This window comes from Megalops cyprinoides, chromosome 1, assembly GCF_013368585.1.
Source record: "Megalops cyprinoides isolate fMegCyp1 chromosome 1, fMegCyp1.pri, whole genome shotgun sequence".
NCBI classification, from domain to species: Eukaryota; Metazoa; Chordata; class Actinopteri; order Elopiformes; family Megalopidae; genus Megalops; species Megalops cyprinoides.
The window spans coordinates 32,608,085-32,631,313 of record NC_050583.1 but is presented as its reverse complement, the minus strand read 5'-3'; the positions used below and the strand labels follow the sequence as shown (position 1 = coordinate 32,631,313).

Below are 23,229 nucleotides of genomic sequence, written 5' to 3'. Positions count from 1 at the left end.
ATGGTTTTTCAGACTGAGGTGATACTTTTGATGAGAAAGCTTCTTCATGACTTTCACAGAGCTTTTTTTTTACCAAAATGTTTTCCATTTAGGATCCACTATTAGCCCATTGCTAATGAGGCCTGATCACAAATGAACAATCACCTGTGCCACAGAGTGAGCCCCATATCTCCTAGTCTGACAAAATGAAGAGCTCAGGGTTCAGTGTGCCTACTGTAACCAAGCCAAGGGGGAGGAGAGGAGGCATTTATTACACTGCCAATGTTTATGCAAAAATGATTTACCCTGTCAACACTCCGGTTTCTGGGCTTCCCACAGCAGCTGGGCCTTGTGAAGAATTGTGATGTGAATTAACAGGATCAGTCATCTCATAATGCCTTGCGCTGATGATTGCCCTTTTCTCGCCTCGACAGGACTGCCATGAAAAAGGAGAGTCAGATAGATCATTAGAAAGGTAGACAGATGGGCAGAGCGGTGGGGAGTGCAGGAAAAGAGGTTGTCGAATAAACAGCGCACATACATAATATATGTAAAGATAGAAAAAGGCTTTTGGATAAGCCCGAACAATGTTATCAAATTGAAAGAGACTGATACTTCGTCTCTATTTCAGGCGGCTCTCAGGTGCTCGCATTCTGCAGTGGGCAACCTGCCCGGCCCTCAGTAAATTAATTACACAGGCGGCGTGGCCAACCTGGGATAGTGGGCACACTGTCTCTAGGGGAGGCAAAATCACACAGCAGTGTCTGGAGCTGACACTACAGCTGTACATCCACGCATGGTCTGTCCTTTCTTTTGTGAGAGGTGCCAGGATGCAGATTTGGAGAAGTTTAATTTGCGGAAGGTCAAGAAAACTGTCTGAAATAATCAGCACAGACATTTGATTCTTTTCTCATCGAGGAGATCATGGGGAGTAGCAATTAGCTTGCTTGTAACTTCAAAACACTCCATCTTTAGCACACCGAAAGCCAATCTCTTTCATTTTACTACAGACCAAAGTATGGCATTACGTGCCGGGCATATTTAAGTGCTGTCTCCCTGCCACTGACTCCATAATGTATGATATTTACAAAGTGTGAAGTTTATCTCAGGATCTCCACCATTCAGTTAAATTCTGTGAGACCTGAAATACTTTGTTACATAATTTAAAAGGCATGCAGATCTGTAGTGTTTCATTACTGTGTCTGTGTGCACACTAGATTGCACTGCATTCCTCAATATCTGAAATTCTACAATGGTACAAGCTTATATTAAAGTCATGTTAAAGTGTTAAAGGCTGATCTTTATCGTTTCTAAAAGTGTTTTTACTGGAGCATAAAACAGGTTCCTTTTTTTGTGAACCTGCAAAAATGCGGTGATGCTGTCTCTAATCCAGTGATATCACACCTTGAGCATGACCCAACTGGATGCAGCTGCAACAGGTGGGAATTAGCTCAGTTTAAGCATTAAAGTCCATTTGCGCAAAATATATACCTGCCCTTCATTGACTGTGTTAAGGTGAATAACTGATGTGGAGAGAAATTAGATTTCACTATTTGTGAGTGTTTATCACAGGCAAGATGTTTTATACAGACCCACTGAAGTGTAAGGCCAAAGGAATCATCTGCATCTTACAGTAAATTAACCCATTTCTGAGTCTACAATAATTCACAACATTGTGATTTTTGTTATGCCTCTCCTTCTGTCTGACATTTTAAATGTTGGTGATCCATGGCTGATTAATTCACAATCAAACAATAAGCTTGGCTTAATCAAAAATAAATACAATGCTAATGTGTAATCTATCTGTTTTTGCAAGCATACCCATGTAACAAGTTGCATTGATTCTGATGTAGAATGGCTTGTGATGTTTTTTTGACTCTTGAATGGTGTGTTGACCTTGACAATCAATAGCGTTAAACATACAGCATGGGTCTAATCAAGCAATGTGCACCTCTCAGTACATGATGAAAGCATATAGTCAAATATAGCATGCAGTGAGAAGAGAATCTTTTATGATTTTTCTCTGTGATGTTGTCATTATTGTCAGTACATTTGCATTCAGCAGAAGAAACCACAGCTGATTCTACAATACTGGAGTATTAGTGCTGCCAGGTACCAACTTCTTGGAAAGTCTACAGACCCAGAGCAGGGTACTCTAATGATTTCTCCTGTCAACAAGGTATTTTACATATTCCAAATGCATGTGTAAGAGTGCATGAGAGAGACTTGGCCTTACTATGACAGGATATATGCATCTTGCTGTGTGTAATTCTTCCTTCTGGAAGCAAACGGTCGACTGAGCAATTCAAATACTTATTTTAATGAGAGCCAAATCAACTGACAGACATTTTATTTCTTTACTCTTGCCTTTTGGCACAGTGAGCCCAGCAGCACTTCTAGATCTGGGCTGAACTTCACACCTTTCCAATATAGCAACAACTGTCGTTCCTCATTTTCCTCACTGAGCACCAGCGTCCCAGGGGTGCAGAGAAACGGCTTGCCTTTCACATTAATGCCTCAAAAGCGCAGATGAAACGTTTATGTGATACATGGAGGAACCTGATAAGCTGGTCCTGTTATTTTTGGTCCCTGCTACCATCTTGACTGACAAAAAGTATTTTTTGTCCAGAGACGCTGATATAAAGTATGGTGCACATGCAGGAGTGAGGACATTTTTACTTGTAAAATGAGCAGTTGGGTCTCGGCAAATCACATCTATCCCAGACAGTTTGATTCTTGTAAGTGATGGATTCTTAAAAGTAGACCTCCAAATAAAACTGTGTTATACAATCCTTTATTAAACAAAATACACACATAATAAATATGATTCACAAACAGACATAACAATATCACTGACAACTAGTGCTGTGTAGTCTACAATACCAATGGCACAGTCAGTGTCTGTAAAAATAATAATTTGTCTCACATTAATTGAGTGTCTCTATGACAATTACCAGTGTGTGGGCTACAAAGGTGCATTTCTGGTTCACATTAAACTTCCTTTCTTTCTTAAAAATGTTCAAGTCTTTTGGAGTCTTACATGGTGTATATTATGGAATGCCCAATTTCACACCTGTGTCTCTTTGTCAAGACTAATCTCTGTTTGAAGGATAAAGAAGCCAGTGATGTTGACCTGTAGAAAGTGGCCTCTTTTTGCTTGCCATGTCGGCTGTCATCCAGGTACTTCACTAGACACATTGATGCACAACTTTTTATCATGGCTGGTACTTCAGTAGGTAGCACAAGATGCAGTTGAAATATGAATGTATTCAAATTTTAAATTGAACTTTGTTGAGTATCATATTACATGTGAGTGAACCTAAAACAACTGCTTGATTCTTATAAGTGGAGTGTTTAAACAGCATTGCCAGTGTTTCTGATAACCATAAGTGCTTGATTCTTATGTCAGCATTTCTTGTAAGCAGAGTGGATGGTACAATTATATGGAACTCACAGTGATAGTTGATTAAAGGTGGTTAATAGAAAGCCATAGTCTTATGTTTATAACTCATCCTTGCTTTGTTTTTCACATATGCAGAAAAAATATATTCCTAACCATTGGATGTGGTTATAGTTTACAGATAGCTTTAAGTCAACAACTGAAAACAGTGAAAGCACAAAGAAGGATTTTAGAACTGCAGTGAAGATGGTGGTGCACTGATGGAATGCAAGGAAAAGTAATATTCCTTCCAGCCATTATGCTCACCCCAGACATTGGGTACGTGTTATATTACATTTGATTAGGTACAAGAAGTAGCCACAGTTCCACAGAATGTTGAGCCACACAAGCTCCAGCAGGAGCACCCTATTAGGAATGCAATACTCCTTGGGAAATTAATTTACAGAACAACTTGTGAGGTTGTGCATGCAAATGGGTAGATATTAAGTCACCCTATATTGGGTTTCACACAGCAAACTGGATTATGTGAAAAGAATGCTGCTGATTTATTGTTTCCAGCATGCATCTGATCAATATGACCCTTGTGTTGCAGTTGGTAGCAGCAGGCACAGGCAGCCGAAAGACATGGAGTTTATTTCTAACAGTTGGGGTGTTCTGCAGCAGCAAATGAACAGCAACAATGTATCATATATTATTGACTTGTTATCCATAATATTGGACTAGGAGTCAAAACCAGCGTTTGTTACGCACCAGTAAATCGATGTTTTTCAAGCAGAAAAAAAATCTAAATATGCTGTTATTATGACTGGTCAGGTCTGCAAAAAATGCATAAATAGATTTAATTAACATAACAGTTTGTTGGCTAGATTGAACACAAATGTTATTATAGCTAGTGTGTTAAGGTCACATCAAATAACACAATTCAATAGAGAATGATCAACTTTTATGTAGAGCTCATCAGTATGGTTACATCACTTGTTTAGGTGTTGCAGCTAATAGGCAGTTACAGTAACCTCAGATGCTGAGACAGTCTGTCTCAATTTAATTCAAAATCCTTTTATTGCCATGGAATACAATATTGCACAAATTGACAGAGCTTACAGAGTATAAAATGGAAAGAAAGCTTGTGGACATAAGACATCATTTCCTACAGATCATTTACACTGGGTAACGAGTGAGTCTGCTGGAGGGCAGAAAACAGCACAAAAGCAGTCATTTCACGTGCCTCATTATAATTGTGCTATGTGGGTTACCAATTAAGTGAGCAAGAGTAAATGTCTGCCTTCAGTGGTATCGTCCTTTATGTTCAAAGAATAAAGTTAAAATGCACTGATGGATACCCCATTTGGGGGAGAGACATTTATGGAGACGTTAGAGGATATTTGCTGGCATAAGTATAACTGGAAGGTCGTTTTGTTAAAAATGTGAAAGTCAAATATTATGACTTCTTTGACAAGACAGAATTATGAAGAGTTTAGGACCTACACATCAGTCTGTGGGTAACCCAAGTACACTTGGCAAGTACACCCTGGCAAGAATGACTGAAACAAATATTCTATTCAAATATTCTATTCCATGTGAACCATACACAAATACTATAAAAAATAACTACAACAGAAATGCAAGAAATTAACTCTCTAAATAGATATGTAATTTTTACATATCTATTTAGATCTTTATAATTATTTATAATTATTTTTGCAGGTTGGGTCTTCCATGGATGTCCCCCCCCCCCCCCCTTCCATGGATCTTCCCCCCCCCGTCAGAAATATTTCAATAGGATTGCCTTGCCTTTTTAGGTGCAGCAATCTTTATCTATGAAAGACAATGTGCAAGATTAGTCTAACTGCAATGACAGTTATCCATCGGGGAGAATGTGATGTAGATGCAGCACTACAGTTCCTGGAGAGTGGTGTCATTCTCTCATTTACATTCAGATAATACAAATTACACTTGCCACTACATCAGTACTGCTCCTGATTCAGTCCCACAGATGAGATTTAAAAATGGTGCATCCACCATTGACAAAGCGTTTCTTTTGATTACTCAGATAAATCTTTCAAGGGAGGAGAGAGTTTTCTTCAAATGCAAATGATCACAGAGAATATTATAATTAATCATCCAGTGCATTTTAATGAACACCCCCTTCCTTAAAACAAGAGAGAGTGAGAGGGAGAGAGAGAAAGAAAGAGAGCATTGATGCCCGATATGAAATGGATGGATGTAACTGTAGAGAAATGCAGCTCAACTAATGTGGGATAATGGGGCCAGTAGGGAGACTGTGTGGCTCCTAAAGACACAATAATACCCTAGGCAGTGGAGAATTAATGATATGCACTGAACTCATTACTGAAATTCCTAAACACTGCTCCTGCAGTCACACAGATGGACTCAGTTAAGCAATGAGCAAACTCCAACTTATACTGTTTAATCTTTCCTCTTTTATCTCTCATCCACCACTCCATGAATGTCAATAGCTTCATTCTTTGTATTTAATACTGTCTTGTGATGAGTAACTGTATTCTCATTTTTCTTCTCAAATAATTGACAGAATAATATTTGAGTGTATAGGTGTAACATAAATTCAGATCTTCATTAATATTGTTAGCACAGAGGCAACGCAAATATGGAAATTTGATTATAGTATCTCACTTCTGCCCCTACCTAAGATTACCTAGAGCTAATGCAAATGTGCCAATGTTTGTCTTTGCAGGGACCTGATGCCATCTACACTTGAGGGCCAGATAACCATGGAGAAGACTCCCAGTTACTTTGTGACAAATGACGCCCCCAAGCGCATACACTCCATGGCTAGAGACACCAAACTAATCATTGTGGTCCGCAACCCCGTTACCAGAGCCATTTCTGACTACACTCAGACTCTCTCCAAGAGACCCGAGATCCCTACTTTTGAGGTGCTGGCCTTCAAGAACAGGACCCTGGGTTTGATCGATGCTTCGTGGAGTGCACTGCGGATAGGGATATATGCATTGCATCTGGAGAGCTGGATGCAGTACTTCCCACTCTCGCAGATACACTTTGTCAGCGGAGAGAGGCTTATCGTTGATCCAGCTGGTGAGATGGCCAAAGTGCAGGACTTTCTTGGACTCAAACGGATTGTCACAGATAAACACTTCTATTTCAATAAAACGAAGGGATTTCCCTGCCTCAAAAAGCCAGAGGACAGCAGCGCCCCACGCTGCCTTGGAAAGTCTAAGGGCAGAACTCATCCCAAAATAGACCCTGACGTGATACGCAGATTACACAAATTTTACAAGCCCTTTAACATGATGTTTTACCAAATGACAGGGCAGAACTTCCAGTGGGAGCTGGATGAGAAGCAGTGACTCTCCCAGGTCTCTCAGGCCCGCCGGATTGCAGCACTGCAGAGTGGCACACCCCACCTCCTCGTAGCAGAGAATCGCTCCATCATCACTGAGGGGTCACGCGCGCCAGTCAATCATGCCTTCCTTTGCAAAGTGTCTGCATCCATAACAGGACTCTTCTGATTTCTCCATCTTAGCATTGGTGGTGGTGGAGGCAATCACTGTTGTATATATTATACATATAAATATAGTTTTATTTGTAAAAATGGGAGATGATTTTATTTCTTTTGAGAACAGAGGGGATATACTATACAAATTAAGGCAAACAACCTGCAACAATTCATGCTAAGTGTCCTTAATATGTGATTTGCTTCTTGAATATTGTTGAGTAAAGAATGCATCCTTCTGAGTTTGCTAGTATGTTAGACAATGGTGGGGTAAATAATATAGTTTTGTCTTCATTTACAACAGGTCATTAGTAATTGTGACTTTCATATTTGCACTGGAGAAAACTTCTGACAGAAAGCCACCATCCAGCAAGCTTCTCAAGCTTCCTTCCTCATCTGCGTTAAATTCGGTGGCATAAGTCTCCATCTGAATTCCGCACAAAGTAAGACAATCGATATAGCATTCTATTTGTTAATGGCGGCCACAGTGATGGCTCTTTGCGCCTCTGCTCTGCAATGTTTTCTGGCTGTGCAAGATTGATTTGGCTCGCTGTTGCCACGCATGTCTATCACTCAGGGGATGCCGACTCAGCCCACTAGTGCTACGAGTAATTGGATCAATCAAGGTAAGCACTGTGTTGCCCTTGAGAGCCCCTGAATGCCAGAGACACAACCTTTTACACCCAGGCTGTGCTGCACAGCCAACCCCCAAAAAGCTCATGCTGTGAAGTTGACTAACTCGTCCTACTTAGTCCCTGCAGGAAAGTCTAATTGTTCACAGTAATTCCACCATTTCAGCATGGAATTACCTCTGACTGCAGTGCTCTGGTGGCTGATGAAAGATAACAAGAAATAAACTTATTAAAGACAATTATGTTTATGAAGAGACTTATTTAATTAAAGACACAAAATTATAACAAGAGGTTATTACGCCAGTGTTTTTTCCTGATATCATTCTAATATCTTTGGAGATACATTTGTGTGTGTGTGTGTGTGTGTGTGTGTGTGTGTGTGTGTGTGTGTACATACACACAGCTTCCCTTGCACAAATTTACAAGCGTACAAGTCAGTCCATGACAATGTTTAAATATTAATATGGGATCAAAGGGGCTTCCATAGGGGCTTCTTCACTGCTGAATACCCAGCATGAACACGAAAACTCTGGCGCTGTGCAGCAAAGCAAGAAAACTGTTGAGATTGTTTATGAAATTGTGTATTGAAATCAACAGTTAAACAAACACAGATCATTAGCACTGCTATCCCATGGCCAGCTGAAGAACACTTCTCCTAAGAACAACAGGAGTAAGTATTAATAATGCGAGTAAGATGTCTGCATGTTCCATGTTACATTTTACCCATACCATAGTAAATTATCATTTAAATGAGAAAAAGACCATTTTTTCGATTTAAAATGCCACATGAACCCACAAAAACCTATAGTGAACCTACAAAAAATGAAACCATTAATTTTTGTTGCATGGGTTGTCCATTCTAGAAACATGTATACTTTTTAAAAGCTGTAACTACAAGTACAGATTCCTCATTTAGAAGGCATCAGGAAAAAAAAAAAAACAGAGTGAAAGAAAACATGGTTTGCTGGTTTTTAGGTTCAGACAACATTAAATGAGTGGAAAAGAGCAGCTTTGGGGAAATAAAGAAAAACTAGTTTAAAAACCATTAAATGAGGCTTTTCCAGTTACATCTTCAAAATGTATCTCATTGGTCTATGCCACAATAGCTGGTTAAGGGAATGTTGGCAATCCTAGGCTCATGTCACTTCACTCTGTCTCTTGAATTTAATCAGTAACATTGCAGATGCAGAGTGCCTGTCTGCCTTCCTAATATTGTTGGGACATCTTATTAAGGATATTGCTTCTGAAGTGCTACATCAAATTTACAAGTCATCCAGTTAATATCTTTTTTCAGACTTTATGGTATTTATGTTTTCCTTTGTTCCCACGTTTTGAAGGGTAATGGTTTGTTAATGTTCACTCAAAATGTTGTGTGTGTGGGAATGTCAGGTGATGTTTAATCATATTAACAATTAATACATGTGAAGAATTTTAATGTATCAATTTGATAAAAGTTGATAGTTTCTTTTTTTACATTTGATCTTTTGAGAAGAATTTGAGTGTGTGAGGGGTGCAGTCTGTGTAGTTATAATATGGGTGACATTGATGAATATCTTTTTAACCCGGCCATTTTCGTATTGTCTAGATTGGCAGGGAAGAATGAAGCTGCACAGACCATAGGAACTGTGTTGAAATGTATGATATTATCATTAAATATCACATCCCACACACAAAGTCAGAACTAGAGCTAGCATCATAGAACTCTGCTCTCTAAAAATATGTCTATATTCATGACTTTTTGTGCATAACAGGCAAGCACCAATCACTATTTTTCTCAACTGACAATCCTTAAAGACTCAGATTCAATGTTTTAAGAATGAAACAGCCATATCAAGCTAGAGAACTATCTGACAAAAGTATTTTGAATTAGCAGTTGCATGTGTCATAGTAAATTTCAAACTTTTCAGGGATATATACTATTTTAATGGAAAGAAAAATGGACTGAAGCAAATGATTTGGACTTGAAACATTTATGTCTGACTAGATTAACCAATGCAGTGTATTAGCCACAATACTGTTTCATGTTTTGTAGCATATATTGCACTGTTATTGAAATACAATTTAATCCTGTTACCAGCTGTTAGGAGTCAAATTGGTTGTGTTCCGTTCATGTGAAATGGAAGAGTTATGCGTGAAACTCATTGCTCCTTATCTACATGGCCATGCTATTGACTTCACCTCACAGAAAAATGCATTTTCAAGCCCAGTTAGGTACACCTAATTCAAAAATTTGTGATGCAAAATTGAACAGTCACGTGGTATTTAGTCACAATGAATTTGCATGAGACAATTCTGGTCTCCTTAAGGACAAGACACATATAATTGCATTCCACTGACATGCTCATAAGCAGGCAAGTGTACTTTGGGGGCCACTCCTTTGAAAATAAAACATTTATTGGCTTAAAAGGAAACCTTTATTTCATTTACTCCTCTCCTCCATGTTTGTTATGTACTGCATAGCTTTCTTTAAACAGTGCAATGACAAGTCCTGTCAGAATTAATCCAGACAAAAGAAACAGAAATCTGTCCTTCATTTGCCTCCCCCTATGGGGCATTTCACGTGGTCTAAAGACTGTTCACTGCAGATCTGTGATTGGTCATGAGAAGTTAACAGAAGCCGGGCATGTGGGAATATGGTGGGAGATCACTGGGTGAGTCTCATTCTCTCTGATCCATTGTTGCTTCACTGTCATTTTTTTTCCTGGAATGTTCAAGTTTATGTTTATTGCTCAGTATCTACAGAGAGAGGGGGAGAAAAAAGTAAGAGTGGAATTCTTCAGGTGAAAGCTACAGCCCTATTCAATAAAACATCTTTGCTGCAGAAGACATCTACTTGTTTCTCATCTAAAATAAATGACCCAATGGAGAACAGAGATTCTCACCATGACAGTGTGAACCATAAATACAGTCATTTATCACTCAGAAATAATGCAAGTTTGCATTGCAGTGCACAACGGGGTCTGTTCATCTAATCATCTGCACAATGGTGAGTCTCTCTGCAGCTGTCCACTCTGCATACACAGACTGCTGATTTAAACCCAAAACAACAGAGGTGTTTCAGTTTTTTATGGATATTTATAAAAAAGACATTTCATTTTTATACTGATGAGCATGAAGAAGAGAAATGAAAACAATGTTTCAAGTCTTTATCAAAATCCCGAGGTCTATAAAATTACTATGTCTGTGAACATTTTAAAATCTTAATTATCTTCATTAAAATCTTAATCACAAAATGTTTTGCCATTCAACACTTGCCAGTATTTTTCACATAGGCTGTTTCTGAACAAACTGGGTACTATAACAGTCTGACAGGGCAACTGTTAGAGTGCCATATATGAAGTTTTTCAAAATTTCATAAATTTTTAGTGAGTGCATACCACTGTATTTGTATGCGTGCAAGGTAAGTTGCAAACTAAGCAAACACAGAAAATGAGAGATGCTCATCTATATAATCTTATATACAGCGTTATGCACTTATATACAGTTTTTTGCAGAATTATCCAGCCACTGGACTTCCATGATGACCTTTGTGAATTACATTTTGGTGATTTGGTTCCACATCTGATGTATTCCACATTAATTTCTGGTGCAGTGTCATCTATACAACCACAAAGTCCTGTCCTTCAATCCTCCAACTAAGGCAAATAAATTTTTGCATAGGCTGCTCTTATCCAGAATGCTGCCTAGTGACTGCCATGATTAATGTGTCCTGCCAGAGCATCAATTGCAGAAGGCATACTTTGCTCTGCTGGGACTGAGACACCAAGCAGAATACCCTGTGGTGGGCATCATTGACATCCGATGCTGCTGGCAGGCCATATAGATGGCAGACGAAGTTTTTCGGTAATAGCGTGTGAACTTGAAATCTTACCAGGGAGACAACAATTTGACTCAACCAGTTTTTGTTTGTTTTGCTTGATTTACAATCAACCCAACAATTAGGTGATTAATTTGTCCCAGCTGGTAACTAATTCACTTTCTCTTAATTGTGTCTCAAGGTAACATTCTTTTACTTTATGTAGCAAAATTGAGCCATATTTGCACATACTTATTTTACTGAGTGGATATCTTTAAGCATTATTCTTCATGCCTACCACCACAGCATGTTAGTGACGTACTCCAAAGAAAAGTTAATCAGTGCAGAAAAAAACACACTTTATTAAAAGCACACGAAAATGCACTGATTCTCTAACTTTTTGTTTGCTTGCCTTTGATGCTCTTCACCCATTGTGAAATGTAATTATCTCCATATAACTATTTACGTTAAAAGTCTTGTCTTAATTAAATTGATTTTACTAAATTGAACTGTTATATTATTTGAATGTCTAGTATAACAGAACAAAGAAACACATGACGCCTCGACACGTCCTAGGGAAAGATTGACGTGCTGTTCTTTGAGGACAAGAAATGAATAAAAGCAAGGTGAATTCTTGCAAAGAAAACTCATTAGGACAAAAGGACAAAATTACTGAGGTAAGACAAATAATTGATTGTAAATTTTAAATTCATGCCCATTCAGTTCACATAATCCAGTCATTGTTTTGTCCAGTCATATTCATTTCAGCTCAATTTAATGTATACTGCCTTATACGAATAAAATTGGATTGAAGTATATATCTTTTGTACAATATGTAGTATATTGTATACAAGAGAGTTTGTCACAAAGCAGAGATTTACAGAGATTCTGGGCTTCAACACCAAGTTTGTTTACACCCTGCTCATCACCACAAATCACAATATTCAAATGTGTTTCTCTGCTCAAAATTCAGGCAGGAGCCCAGAGAGAATTTTAATCATTCAAAAACAGGAGAAGTGTTTTTTTTTATCTTTATTTGCTTCAAAAACGAACCAGACACAATTTAGTACATACATTGTGTATTTCATAAATAAAGTCATACACAAAGGATATTGCATCAAAATGGAGCCGCATGGCGCAAGTGAGACCCTTTCAACTGAGGCCTCATTTGTCAATGACCACAGAGCTATAAGTATGACAATCGTGGCAACTGGCAAGAAGAAGTAGCTGGGTGTTTAAAAGGACAGCATTGCTATCTAAAAGAAATTAATACATAAATAAATACACACATAACTACATAGTTATTACTAGCCTTCCCCAACTCAAAATAAAATGATGAAAATGGGTTTAAAAGGGAAAACTAGCATAATCGGATTCAGTGTGGTGAGTGTGCAAAAAAAAAACAAACACAAAGTGGCACCAGGCAGACCTCCCAATCCAAGACAGTAAAGGTGAACCTACAAATATCTCCTTATGGTCCAGCTTCTTATGGGCTTCCACAACTATCAGAGCCACAGTGGTGGTTTGTTCAGTTTAGTTTATTTTTACTTATGAAAGCAATGGCACGGCATCCATTGTCCAAACCCAGGCTTCACAGAACAGATGGCAAACAGGTGACTCAGAAAATGCCGTCTGGTGAGCCCTAGTGACACAAACAGCACGTACAAATGACCTATGGTCAAGACCTATAAGAGATTATTATGCGTGTAAGATAGGATGTCTGTGACACACCAGACTTTGAATAATGTCTCCACAGTGTGAACTTTTTAAGTTTTTAGATTTTATTTAACTGGAGTAAAACAAGAAAAACAAAACAAAACAAAAGTTTTCAGCTGGAAAATATAGCAAGCACTTAATGACACATCCTTGAAGACATTAGGGAAAACATAAACTCTTCTATAAGTGATAGCTGTGAAAGAAAAATAACACTGCAATAAAAATTAGAGTAGGTATTGAACTATTTACACATTATTTGTAGATACAGTATTTGTAAGATATTTATATATAGGCACCCATTTCTGACATCAAATAGATTCAGAGCTTTTTGAATGTGTTACATACATTCAAATGAACTATTTGAATTTAGACTTAGGCAAAGTGATATTTCAGCGATATGCACTTGGGGCGTGGTTTCAGCAGCTGACATGTATATCTCATTTCTTTGCAAGCACATTCAGACTCACTCTTGTGCAGTCATTTTACCTGTTCTATCTATGATTGGTGAAACACGAAATAAAGGAGTGCTTAAATGTCGCCCTTGTGGTAACAGATGGGAAAACAACAAATTAACCTTAGCAAACTCCAATATTTTAGCAAGTGAAAATGAATACTTTAATTGCATTGACCTTTGTGTTGTCTCAGTTGTATATCTGCCCAGAATAATCTAGAGCTTTTTCAGACATTATAATCACAACAATTAAGGATTTTGCATATGTAAATCAATTATTCCAATTCAAACATCATGCCGATCAAGGCAGTGATTACTCATATTTCAGCTCTTCTTTTAGTATTCAAATTTTACCTGTCAACTGTTCTAGTTATTAAAGGAACACACATTTCTGAGTCCTCCCACAGTTCATCCTGCATGTATAGGCAGGTCAAGTTATGAGCAATATTAATTATACTCCCTGTACATCACCAACAGCCTATCCACATTTGAGATATCGAGGTGGACATCTCAGCTTAGAATGAGAGTAAATGAATAGTGGGTAAGCCCCAAGGAACCATGTGAAAAGTGTTTATCTCTCCCACCCAGAGTCAGGTCCTAGATGAGTAAGCTTCATAATCATGGCTGCTGGTTTTCTATATGGAAAACCCTTAGTGGCTTACAAATATCATTTTAGGAAAAATAGAAACAATACATAAGCAATCCATGCTTACATTATTGACACACATGGCAGGGTTTTTTTCCCCATTCTTTTTTCATTTAAACAGGGTTTTCAGTGATAACTGAAGATGTGAAAAGCTCCTGCATTGTGAAACAAATCTGCAAAATATATATGGGTTAAAAAAAAACAGCAGTGGAGATAGCATGCTCTTTAGATGACAGATTCTTCATGGTTTTGTGTTTTCCAATAAAAATGATTGCACGTGCCACTGACACTTGTCATAATATCCGGGAAGGAAGGTTATAAGGAATATCCTTAAAATCCATCGACTTGAACCTAGCTACAGAACAAGACCCTGAGGCCAATATTTTTTCCACTGCCTTGGGCTGCCACTCATCAACAGTTGAAGACAACAGCTGCGATTGAACCTGGGCTGCAGCGCTCAACCTTGCATTTGAGACATCAAGCACTTTTGCTAGCTGAGCCGCTTAGGAGCCCTCAGTGTGTTTTTTATTATTCTTTTTTTAAGGTAGTGTGTGTGTGTGGCTCTAATGACCTCGTGAGTCGCAGGTGCTCCCTTGTATTTGATGCATCACCTTGGTGGATGTTAAATATTAGAAGGGGTAGCGTGAATGACCAATTTCACTTTTAAATGTGCTATATGATTACAATCCATAATTATTATTTTAAGTGAATATGAAAAAATGCAGCCCACCAGTATTTTTGTGCAATGGCTATAACTGTACAACTGCAAAATTAGCATGGGCAAAATACAACCAGTCATAGGCCTGAGACCTTTCAACACATGAATACAGCAACAGCATATCAGCTATTTGGCTGCTAACATTAGATAACCAAATACACTGTCAAATTTAATATATATTTGAAACAAGACTCAATTTCATTGTCTTAGTTTACACTGCCTGTTTTCATCCATTCATGAGCATGTTAAAACCATGAAGATTCTTGGATGGGGATGGAAATTTGTAAGATAATACAGGTATTTGAAAAGATTATTTTTGTTTTGTTTTTAACAAAAAAAAAACAAGACAATGTGTGAAACAGACTGGTAAAAAATAAGAAAAATGTCAAAATTATGAGGCTTCGATATTGGAACAAAAACATTTGGTAAATGACATTACATCATGAATTATCAAAGCAAAAATTCTAAATAAATAAACAAGTCACCATACAATTCATACATACAGATATATCGTCACAGTTGTGGTTAACATTCTTCATTTACTTCTTTCTTTTTTATATTCAAACAGTTGAAAGGAAACAATGTTCTTTATAAATCAATACAATAAAAGCCAATGAGTCATCTTTTATAGGCAAATCAACCCTCACCATTAATACTGTCATGCTGAGGTTATATCACACCTACCATTGCCTGCAATTTGCTTTATATCATCTGAGTTCTCTTCAGGCATTAAGCGCAGGATGAAGTTATGGGGAATGGGAATTCCTAACACTGCATTTATACCCTTAATAGAAGACACAGTACAGTAATGTGATTGCTCTGTCAGAAATATCAGCTTTAATGTGCTTCTAGGTAGGACATGTCTGAGCAGCCAGTCTGGATTAGTGTGAAAGCAGGTAGTCCTGCAGGCTTTCTGTGCAATATAGACATTGATGAAAAGAGTCTGTTGATGTACACAAAACAAACTGCACATTTCTGTGCCATTCAACCAGTGGCTTGCCATTGTAATTGACCAGTGACTTTTCTTATTACGGTCAAGCATCTAGTAGTAATTATATGACCTTAGATGGACAATGCATTCTAGTTTAGCATACACTTAAAGATGTATGTTATTCTCAGGGGGCATGCTTTCATTCCACGGTTGAGATCACCGAATGGCCCCAGTAATTAATTTTTACTGTGCAGTTAGCCATTTTTCCACCTTTTTTCATGCTGACAGGTACAAAAGCCTTTGCAGCAATGGCAAAGCTTGAGACAAACAACTTTTTTTTTATTATTCTTTTTTTAAAACATATATTCTTTGGTTAGTACAAACTGGGTCAGGGGAAAATTGCCCACGCTTTGCATTCTTATCAGAGATTACTTACTGTTTAAGGTCAAGTCTCAACAGATTTGGTCAACCTGCTTCTTTAATGTCTTTAGTGTCTTCCATGCTAAAATATGTACCTGTTCCAATTAACCATAGGTTGCAGATCTCTGTGGCTTCAACCTGTGGTTAGTATGCAGTTACATACTAAAACAATACTTATTTGAAAATGAGCTGACATGCATGTCTTAACCTGCACATAAAAGGAATTCTGCTTACAAGAAACAAAACTGCTTTTCCACATCTCCTTAGTACTGTGTCCATATTACAATATCCCTAATCATTGGCACATTTTGATATTATGCCTTCTTAAGTGTTTCGGGCCTCATCCGTCAAACTTTTTGGCATTACGTCCTCGATACTTATATGTTTCAGACATCAGACATCTTTTACTTCAAGTGTTGGCAGTTTCCAAAATGGCCATCAAACAGAATGGGCTCATATCTATTCCATACTCCCTGAGCTGAAATGACTCTCAACTTAAATATCATAAATATCAATTCATAGATGAAACATTGTCAGTTCTTGTCCACCTTTTCTCAGCCAAAAGACTCAATTGTCTAACCAAAAGTCGGGTGGTAAAACTGGATTCTTGTGGGAAGTGGGGCAGGGTTGAATGGAGTTGCAATTGAATACTTTGTATTGATCGGGGGAAGATGAACTGGGGGTGGGGGGGGGGGGGGGAGTTAAATGGCAGAGGCAGGAGTAAAAGGAGCAGTACCTGGGGTGCTTGTACCAGTGAACTACTTGCTACCCCATAAATTGTTTCAAGCTTAAACTTCTTATCACCACTTATCTGTTCTTGCTGCTTGGTGAGCTGAGGTTGAGATGGTCCTGTAAGAGAGAGCAGGGAGTCCAGGGTTTCTATGAACCCATAACACAAATGTATGCAATTATGTTCACATTGATGTTAGTAAAGCTGCTCTTCATCATTTTCATTGGTTTCACTATATGTCAATTCAGATTAGTTATTAACACATTTTGTTTTGCAGATGGTCACTTGTCATAACACATTCTGATATGCCTAAGAACTCTTTTCCAGTGCATCATCTGAAATTGATTATCACAATCACATCACAAGGCGATGATAGGGTGTCAAATCTGAGCTTGTACAGTACTAGTGTAGCAGTCAAGTGATGGCAGCCACCACTTAGCTAGATTGCTAGCCTACTGGCTTTAAATGTAAAAGGGGCAATCCCTGAATAAATTCATGATACATTATTCATATCACACTAATGTCATACCGGATGTATTCAAAGTTTAAAAAAAAAAATGCTTTACTTTAACAGACAGCTAACTGTGTAGTTGGGCTGATTAAGATATGGACAGTAACAATTTTAACTACTTGGCTATTCCACGTGGAAAAAAAAGAAGATAATGGAATGTAAATATGAACTATAAGGCTAGTTAACTAGCAAGGTAGTTAGGCTGATTAAAACTGATTAAGCTATGGACAGTACTGTGGCCCTGAAGTGCAAAACACAACATCAAATCAAAAATCACAACCGCAAATAAAAAAAACACAACAGCAAAATAAACATCACGACCGCAAATCAAAAAACACAACACCAAAATAAACATCACGACCGCAAATCAAAAATCACAACAGCAAATCATCAAACACAATGACATTCATTTCTACCGGAAGTCTTCTGTCTCAATGTTTTCTTAGCGGAAAGAAAGGTTAGTTTTATTTCTTATCGTCTCAGGACAGGGTTCGGCAACCTTTACTATCTATAGAGCCATTTCCGGCCAGAAAGAAAAAAAATCTGTCTGGAGCCGCAAAAAATAGCCTATTTCAGCCCTTTAAATGCAGGTAGCCTACCACAGCGTATCAGTCTAAATTAGCCAATCATGTCGCAGGAATAGAGGTAGGCCTACGCATTGCGCAAGTTAGGTTGCACCGTGAGAGGTATAAATTCAGGCCAGCATGTGGTATTGTTTACACAAATTGGCTGCCAGCCTTGTAGTTGGAGCGGAATAAGCAAAATGAGTGACACCGAAGAAAAAGCAGTGCCCATGACCACCTCGAAGGATGAATATATCGTCGACAAGAAAGATCACTCAACTTCAGTAGTCTGGAGATATTTACAATCCAACAAAAAAATCTGAGCAACGTGCACTGCAAATTTTGCTGATGGCACGTGCCATCAAAGGCAGTCAACACCACAAACCTGTTTCATCATTTGAAACAATAATCACCCGTTAGAACACGCAGAAAGGGATTCAGGAAGCTTATCAGAGTCCATCAAATATTTTTATATACATTGTTTTTCTTAAAAAACAGTTGTTTTATTCTAAAGAATGAGAAAATATACGTTAAATTGTTGTTTTGTCAGTCAGACAGTCCAAATGAAATTCTTGAATGATAATCTGTACAAAAATCCAAAAATACGCTCAAAAATAAAAAAAACTGCTCAAATTCAGGTTTGTGTCTTCGCTTGTCTTAATACATGGGCCTGTAGATGCATGTCTGGTAAATGGTTGAAGCCATTGCAGTTTCCTTGATGTGATTATGTATGGTATGGATAGGACTTCTCACAACCAAGTATGTGGGCATTTTTATGCTATATCTTTAGATACAGTAAGTCTACAACTGAAGGGTAATGCAGGTGTAAGACCCGTATTTATTATAGGTCCACAGTAGTCGAAGCTCCCACCCCCCCGTTCCTTATTTTCAATTCAGGAAGTTGACAAACCTAGCTATCAGGTGTAATATTAATAAAAAACGAAATCCCAATGTGACGTTTTATGTTTTATCTAAGGCACTTAGATAATCAATAAGTTAATTTACCTCGAAACTAGCCAAGACGGTCGGTGACTGTTAAGGCTGACACATGCATTCGGTCAGCTATCTTTATGGGGGAACACCCGCGTTAAAATAAAGTTACTCATGTGATCATGTTGGTGAGAATATATTTGGTAGCATGTGACTGCTACAATGCAAAAAAATATATATACCGACATTATATAAATATGGTAAAGTTATTTAATTACATTGAAAAAGTCGTGAATTTTGCATGTAAGTCTACGGGAGCCAAAGCCACTTTCTGCCACCAGCCCCCTGTGTGACGACACGGAGGTATTGGTCTATTGTGCGAGACTTCAGGAAACACCAAAAGCATACGGTTGTTGTTCTTTGTTTACCGTAGTGTGTGTTCGTGTGTTCATGCGTTATTTTATCGTTCTCGAAACGAATGTCACGCAATAAATTTTGAACATTGGATAATGTAAGGATGACTTTAGGCCTATGTAACAGGTGGTCTCTTACTGCGTTGTGTATTAGATGTTATTAGTCAGCGAGCGAGCGAGTTTCTAACCGAGGTTTTCACTGCTCGCTGCCAACCCTTTAAAGCTAGCGTCGTTGCCAGCTGAGGTAAAGGCAACGATAGCCCTTCGGCATCAACGCTGCTTTAGCAGGTCTCGGGGGAATGACATAGCCGCTGCAACCGCTCGGCTACCTGCCCGCTGCCGATAGCTTTACGCAGGACTCACACGAGCTATTATTTCAGCTCTGCTGCACCTACAACAACGATAGCAAAATGTAAACCGCGGCTTGCCGGCCCCTGTCTTAGGTGAATTCTCTCCCGCTGTATGCCTCCAATCAGTGACGTTCTTGGGAGGAGACAGATGCCATTTCAAATTAATGTCGTTGTGTTTAATGATTTGCCGTTGTGATTTTTATTTTGCTGTTGTGTTTTTTATTTACGGTTGTGATTTTTGATTTGCTGTTGTTTTGCACTTCAGGGCCACCGCAGGGAGAGTAACAATTCTAACTACTTGGTTATTCCATGCGATATAAAGCAGATAACTGAATGTAAATATAAACTAGAAAGCTAGTCAACTAGCAAGGTAACTAAAGTGTTTGTTTAAATTATTCTAAAGTATTAACTCTGAACTGAAAATTTGTAAACAGAATGTGGGCAGCAACAACATTAACAATTCTAATTTATCTGATGAACAATACAAGCTACTTTTACACATCATTCAGAGCTCAAGAGGGGGCTTATTTGTAGAGAGGAGAGGAGGTGCACTTTTCATAAGACTGTTTCCACTTTAAGTGTCTTTTCAGGCAACAATTTGGCATACAAATGTCAGTTTATTGAAAGCCGCATTGTCTGAATTTACTCTTGTAGGGCCAACTGGAAGTGCATTGAATAAAGGACATATTTTTCTTAATAAATCCATTTGCTTCTAAAGTTAACCTTCTCCTAAAAGTGACTCATTTCTCTATCTGTCATCAGTGTTAATGTTCTTTTTAATGTGATGCTGATTTGTTTTCAAAGGTAATAAAGTAATGCACATTAACCTTTTGCAAGTATACATTTATTACATTCACAACAGCAGCAGCTGCCTTGAGTTATGCAATGTCTCAGTAGGTGGTGGTTGTCCTTAAGCATGGAGAAAATGTCAGTAATAATCTTTTAGCTTTATTATGCAGTTTCCATTGAGATAGGTAAATTCATTTACATTACACTAACATTGACAGTTTCTTTTATAGAAAATGCAAACTCTTTATTCAGATATGTAATCACACTATCTGTTATACCTGACCTAAACCAATTAACTTAAAACCTCCCAATAGTCAGTGATTACGTTATTTTGAAAATATTTTGAGTGAACAAGATGATATGTTGCATAATTTTAATCTGTGTTTAAGATAATTTATTAAGGCTGATTCCCCTTTGTGAATGAAAAACATACTCTTTTAACAAATGATAATTTAATGGACACCAAAACTAAAAGCTGGGACTGGAAATCTAGTGGACATTTTTGTCTAACTATTTACAGAGAACTTCATGATCGAGTTCTATCCATTTGGATATTAACACATTCATCCCTCAATTAATGTACCAACCAGGGGCGGAGCTGATGGCTCATTGCAGAGGGGGCGAGGACCTGTAGTGGGCCCTTATCATAGGCTGTATGGAGATGCAAGACAGATCCAAGGGGAAACTTACAGAGACGGAAGGGCGGAACGGAGAGAAATGCGGATTACAATGAGGTGTGCTATTTCAGCACACCTATTGCGTAAAACCATTTTTAAATACCGCAGCTCCGTCAGCAGTGACGGCGAATGGGAAATAAGACAGCTGGCAAGCGCCTAGTTCCTTCTTTGGGACTCGAACAGAGGGCGTAATTCTGTTTGTACACTTACACCAGGATACTGGACAGCGGATAAAATTTTCTGTAACTCTATTGTGTCTCTGCTCATTCAAAATAAATATTGCGGCGAGAAACTGAGCTAGGGGTGGGTTGAAACCATTACGCCCTCAGGCTGACTTTTTATTTTTTTGCTGCAATCAAGACACACAAACAAACTTTACTAAACAACAAAAATGCATGTTCAGTCAGGGCAGCCTCTGCACAACAACCCCCCCCCGGTCGCTCTGCCACAGGTACCAACCCTTCACAGTGGTCAACTTCTGAATGCCTTATACATTTCGAAAGTGCATTTTTGCAGTTATTACTTGTCTGTACTGGTGATAAAATATATTTTTGGGTAAACTATGAAGAAATCAGTGGATATGCAGATGAGTGGACCAATGCACTATTTTCTGTGTTGTTTATTTCTATATTTGCAGGCATTTTGCAAGAATAAAAATAAGTAAATAAATAACAAATATGAAAAGTCATGCAAAATACTAAAAAGAATTATATTTCTACATGGTACCATAAATCACATGGTAGTGAGACAGTCAATCTTATTTCTGTGTGGCTCATAAAACTCATAAAATTTCTTACTGAGTACTCAAAAAAAAAAAAAACTTTTTACTAGGTTACTTTCCAAAATATCATCCAGGGAAGGCTACTTTGTTAGGTAGCCATTTGTAACCTCACCACATTGTAAAACATATACTTTTATAGCAATAATATACCTGAGTCACAGTTCATGTGACCCTCTGCAGGCTCTGTGAGGCAAAGGCTTCTGTTAAAGCATTGATTTCCAATGGGTTCCTTTGAGTCACATTGTACCAATTTTCTGATATCCACAAAAAGGATTGATCAGTCAATTAAGTTGTCAATATCAGTTTATTAAACCAAGAAATGAGAAAATATGTGTGCACACCATATTGTTCCATACAGCAAGGCAATAATAGCATGCTTCCTGAGGTTGTCATGAGAACAAACAATCTGTCAACATGTACTGTCAAGCCATACCTTGAGCCAAAACATGAATACTGCTTGGAACTTTTCTCTGGCCGATCATCATCACTGCATACAGAGCTTTTATCCATGACTAGAAACACACAGTGAAGAATATTTATTTTATTATAATTTATTTATTACAATATCTGTTTTATAATAAGGTATGGCCTGCTCACTGATCAATGATTTTAAAGGGAAGTTCAGTAAATAGTTAAAGGGGCAGAATGTATGTAGGACTGCAGCCCTGCTTGTTTGTCACCAAAGTCAGTTACAGTTTATGTTTTCGAGAGGAAAGTATTCCTACATTTTGGTTCAGAAAACCATGGACTTTGAAACAATGAAGGTCTTTCCCCCAGGATCAGCAGAGGTGGGAAAACACAGTACACTTTTGTGACATTATCATGTTGACTTTTTAAAATAGTTTAAGTCATCATGTCAAGCAAAATAAAAATTGATCCATTCTAGCTTCCTTTTATCAACACAAGACTGCACCTCCAAGTTTGCAAAGAACAGTTGCTTAAGTCCATTGCAGAAATTCAACTTGTGTAACAGTTTCATTACAATTTTCCTTGCTGTCATCTACTAAAGTTGTTTTTGCTTTTCAGGTTTAACTCGAGGGGGCGAGGAACAGATGCCTTGTTGCAGGTGTTTGGATCTGCCCATTTTATTTCAATGCTCAGTGCATCTGGCAATCTATATCTGGCAGTCTATAGAAAGTATTCAGTTTCCACTTGATCGGTAAGCCTTGAAAAAATGATTGTGTGCATGCATCTTCTATTTCTACAGTAACTTTTTATTAATAAAATTTAAAACTTTGTCAGTCCTTTGATGACATTTGCCAGAAAGAGGGATAGGAAAATAAGCAGCCATGCACATATTGTA

General features: G+C 38.0%; 1 protein-coding gene across 1 annotated transcript in view; it reads left to right on the top strand.

Moving 5' to 3' along the window:
• Nucleotides 1-6,826, top strand: part of LOC118783274 (heparan sulfate glucosamine 3-O-sulfotransferase 4-like) — an 85,124-nt gene extending 78,298 nt beyond the window's left edge. Inside the window, exon 2 of the mRNA XM_036537058.1 lies at nucleotides 6,093-6,826. Coding sequence (XP_036392951.1) covers nucleotides 6,093-6,726 — 634 coding nt within the window. The 3' untranslated portion in view covers nucleotides 6,727-6,826. The remainder of the gene's footprint in view (nucleotides 1-6,092) is intronic.
• The last annotated feature ends 16,403 nt before the right edge of the window (nucleotides 6,827-23,229 follow it).